The sequence below is a fragment of the Camponotus vicinus genome, unplaced genomic scaffold (assembly GCF_025532165.1).
Source record: "Camponotus vicinus isolate PSW18456_S1 unplaced genomic scaffold, iyCamVici1.0 SCAF_3, whole genome shotgun sequence".
Lineage (NCBI taxonomy): Eukaryota > Metazoa > Arthropoda > Insecta > Hymenoptera > Formicidae > Camponotus > Camponotus vicinus.
This window is the reverse complement of record NW_028141967.1, coordinates 12,989,144-12,993,928: the sequence shown is the minus strand read 5'-3', so window position 1 is coordinate 12,993,928 and position 4,785 is coordinate 12,989,144. Positions and strand designations below refer to the sequence as shown.

General features: G+C 48.5%; 1 protein-coding gene across 1 annotated transcript; it reads right to left on the bottom strand.

Moving 5' to 3' along the window:
- Positions 1-3,911: 3,911 nt before the first annotated feature.
- LOC145969076 (uncharacterized) lies at positions 3,912-4,349 on the bottom strand. The gene has a single exon (XM_083094935.1). The coding sequence runs from the start codon at positions 4,347-4,349 to the stop codon at positions 3,912-3,914; it is 438 nt and encodes a 145-aa protein (XP_082951061.1).
- Between the last annotated feature and the right edge of the window lie 436 nt (positions 4,350-4,785).

Sequence of the window (4,785 nt, the reverse complement as noted above, 5' to 3'; positions counted from 1 at the left end):
ACAAGAATTAGTTAAAAGTTTGGATAAAACAAACATAATAGCTCGACAATTAGTAAAATTCTTTAGAATTTCAAATATCAAAATACTTGATACATATACTTAGAAAACATGACTTACTCCTAATTAATTCTTGCAATGTATCAATCGAAACGGAGGTGTGTTTGAGCACTTGCGATAAGAATTTGCATAGGCGTGAGAGGCAAGGGAACTCACGTTAATCAAGCACCCCTGCCTCTCACGATTTGAAGTGCGTGATTAACGTGAGTCCCCTTGCTTCTCACGCCCACGCAAATTCTTATCCCAAGTGCTCAAACACACCTCCGTTTTGATTGATACATTGCAAGAATTAATTAGGAGTAAGTCATGTTTTCTAAGTGCATGTATCAAGCTTTATATCTCTGGAACGGTTTTTTTGGTATCGCTGTGGGAATCCTTTATGGATATCTCTGGAACGGCTTATGTAAAAGACATTTTTTGGGAGTTTTGAAAACATGTCGACGAGGTCTATAACTTTCATCTTAAGGAAAAAATCAAATTCCATTTAAGAAATTAGTCGCCTTTAAAATTTCTTGAAAATGATGACATTTACCATATGACTCACATTGGATTCATATATCCCCCTTTAAACCATACAACTTTTGTTTGAAACATTTGTTTCTACAATCAAAACTAAGAAAGTTATTGGGGTGGGTAACTTATGTATATACAGGGTATATGTATTGCGACGTTAAATTTTCTAATCCTCGGGGTGTTAGAGAGGATACGAAGGAACGAAACGCCGTCAAAAACACAAGAAATGAAAAGAATACTCGTGTTCGAAGGAACAGGGATGGAGAGAGTCCTATGCGAGCCGCGGCGAAATGAAGGCCGTATCGAAATTTTGAAATTGGGCGCCAGATACGGTCTTTCACGTATCAATTCGTTAAACGACAAAATGACGCGATAAACGCTTGCCTTTTTCGCCACGGGCCGATTAGCTCGCCTAACGGTAGAGGGGCGGGGTTTATGGAAAAGGGTATTATAATTATTTTATACGAGGCTTCACGAAATGGGAGAATTCGACAAACACGACAGAATTTAACATTCACGAATGGCTGATGCTCAAATAATTTACGCGAACGTATTATAATGAAAGATAACAAATTTATTCAAAGTAAGAGAAAGAATAAAAGAATTAACAAAATAAAGAAAGATAATAATCACATAAAATATAGAATATTTGAAGTAAACGAAATATTAACAATTAAAGGAAATAATCTCCGTGGAATTAATAAAGAATAACGCGACAACGGTGATTGTAATCTTACTACAAGATATCGAAATTCGCAAAACGTAAAAGTTAGACAGATGTCGAATGCTCACGTGAAACCGAATATCTAAGAAAACGCTCTCACATTCCTTATATTTCTTATACTGGTTTGACGGCCAGACTTAGCGAGGCCGAACGGCGCATTGAAAAACGTAACGATAATTCGACAGTCAAATCGTCGTCTTACTTTACGGAACTTTTCCCGCAAACGCATTTTTACTCGCTCTAATTTTTAGTCTCGATACTCTAATCAGCAATCGGTTCGAAAGAATGCCTAATAATCAAGCGAGAATAATTAATTAATTGCGAAGACGTGAGAATTTGCTTGCGACGAGCACGGTCAATGCAATCGATAATCGATAACCGTCGGACGCCGATTACACCACTCTTACTTTACTTTTCGGCGTAACGCTCTTTCCGTACACGAATCTCTTGAATTTCGGCAGTCTCGCAATTTGCCGCAATCTATTACACACCGCGACACACTCACACACACGACCGATATTATGAAGCAGGCACGAATCATACAATGTAATAAGCGCGATGAAAAGATATTCTCGCAAATTCACGAAACGTGAAACTCACATACACACGCTAATTATAACACAAAGATCGCACGAAGATCGATTACGGGGATGTCTTACGCGGTTTCGACAACTCTTTACGACAGCACGGACAGCGAATGCATTCCTCGCAATTTACCGCGCACGTGGTCGATATACGAGAACCGGTTACTACGCAGTTCACGACACCCCGAATCCCAGAGAGATGAACGGTCCCCTATCGATTTAGGCCGCCGCGGCGCGCCGTTACGATCGTCCTCGAAGCCTCGATCGCTTGTTGTCCGGTCGCCCGAAACTCACTAAAATCGAAATCTTAAAGCTAAATTTTAGCCCTCGCGAAACCGAAACACGAAAATGACGACGGCGACAGAACGGCCGGGTAACGGACAGAATCGCGTATGTGACTCACAAATTAAAGATGGGCAACCTCACCGATATGCTCGCTCCTTTTGCAAGGGATGGTCCTCAGTTCCGTCCCTGTGAGTCTTCGGCAACAACGATAATCTCACGACAACGAATTACGATAAACAATCTTAACAGTCAAGCGCCCGCGCCAGAGTGTTTCCCGCGATCTCACGATCCAGGATCGATACCGACGTCAATTTCGCGCACGGGGGTGCGCGGATCCGCGGCCAATAGCACCGCGACACGCCAGATATTAATGCGTCCCGCGACAACGCCATATCAGGGGCGGTTACAACCCTGAGAATCGAAATTATATAATTTCCTAATGATCCCGGAATGGCGGTCGTCTCCGGCCGATCTTTCGCCGGCGTCTTCTCAGGATAGCGGCGACTTAGCCCTTTAATCCTGGCCTAGGGCTGGTTTCGCTGATTTCGGCGTCGTCCGGTCTTCCTCCGCCGGGGATCGCGCCACCCGATCTCTCGTGCGATCCGGGTTCAGGGCGCCGGCGCTAACTCTCAACCGTCCCTTTTTTTTTGGTAACTCGGAGGAAATCCTTTATGGATACCCTCACCCTAGGGGAATCGGGTGAGGGTTATGCGGGAGTCCCGGCAGCAACAACATATCGATCCCGCCGGTATACCTGCTAAAACCCCCGAGGTGGCCTTCCTGGCGCAGGAGGGGCAGACAGGGACACAGAACTTGCGATTGCATTACTTCGGGATCCCTGCCTGTTGTTCCCCTCCGCGCTTAAGACCCGACGACTTGGGCTTTGTCGCTAGGTCTCCCGGGAGAGGACACTTGAGCGGTCCTTCCCCTCTTCTTCCTTCGCCATTTTACAGACAGGTGGGGCCACATCTGTCCGCCTTCCTCGAGGGTCCTTATGCTAGTCGACACGGACCCCGAGGGAATCGCGCACTTGCTCCTCCCTTAGAAGGGAGGGGCGTGTTGCGCTATCTTATAGGGGGGAGAGGGTATACATAGATACTCCTCCTTCCTCTTTTATTAATTCCAAGTGTGGGGCCTCCTCTTTCAGAGAAAGGCTCCATTTGTTTGCTCGTCCGCCCACGCTATAACGGCGTAGCGTGAGCAGAATGAGAGAGAGAGCTTCTCTCTTCCCTTGTTCCATCCCTTATGTTGGGTGAATGGGGATGAGTCGGGGGGAGAGTCATATCTGCAAAATTTGCCAATGTAGCGCAACCTCCTCCTATTTATCATCTCCCCACGGGAAATGATGATACCCCTCTAGCCCGATTCCTCGTCCTATGGGCGGAGAGGGAGAAAGGAGGCGTACTCATCGCCTCCTCCTCCTCCGTCTTTTCCTCTTCGTCGTTGTCAGGAGGAGGTACCTCCTGACGTCTCACCCACTCGGCCGCCTCCTTCTGGATCATGACCGACTCACAGAAGGAGGCGACCGCCGTCCATGCCTCCTCACTGTCGATCATCTTTGGAATGATGATCGACAGCGAGAGGTCCTTCCCGATAACTCCGGTGAGAACACGGCGTTGGTCATCCCAGGTCGAACATTCGGCCAGGGTATGCTGCGCCGGACAATGATGGCACGCTGTGGTGCGCTCCCTTCCGATTCGACACAGGAAATCTCCTAAGCAACCATGTCCCGTCAACATCTGTGTCAATCAGAAGGTCACCTCGCGCTGAGCCTTGTCTAGCCATTCCTCTAGGCAGTGCCGGATGGCCCCGACATGGATGGTCCTCTGTCCCGCTGTCCTGGGATCGGAGAGGTGGACATTCCATCTTTCGATTATGGACTGCCGGGCGTGGAGCCGGATGGTCCTCTTCACCTTCCTGGTCAAGCTGACATTTCTCCTCCGGAGTTCTCTTTCCCGCACATAGACATCTCTATGCATTTGTGCGAGAAACTCCAGGGGGGACCAACCCGCCAGGACTGAGCCCGCCACATGAGAAACGGTGCAATACGTCCGCGTGACTCTGGCGGCCATGCAGTGCTGCACGCGACGCAACGCATCTTTCGCGTGCCGCGCGACCGCCAGCTCCCAAACCGGTGCTCCATAAAGGGCGACGGAGTTCACCGTAAATTCGGCGAACTCGACCATCCGAATCCCCAAGTTTCGGGAGAATCCGGCCTAATGCTGCCAAAAATTTCTCCACCCTGGGACCTCAAAGTGAGGCCTAAACCTCCATCTACTATCCAGTAGGAAACCAAGATATTTCAAACGGTCTCCTACCAGGACTCGGGTCCCACTAACTGATATAGGTCTGCGGCAGCTTATCCGAGGCGCTACTATAAAAATACAACGCCTCGGTTTTATTGGCCGCTACCTTTAGACTCATACCGGTGATCTCGCGCACCACACGCGCCACCGCCATCTCGGCTTTGACCTTGGCGCCCCCCCAGCTCTCCCCGGTGGCCACCACGAGTGTATCATCTGCATAACACATTGCGTGGCAGCCCCGGGGAAGAGGATTTGGTTATACGCGAGGTCCCATAGTAGGGATCCCAGTACTGACCCCTGCGGAATCCCGCAACCA

Coding starts and splice junctions, on each gene's coding strand:
- LOC145969076 (XM_083094935.1), bottom strand. CDS start 4,349: ATGGTCGAGTTCGCCGAATTTACGGTGAACTCCGTCGCCCTTTATGGA.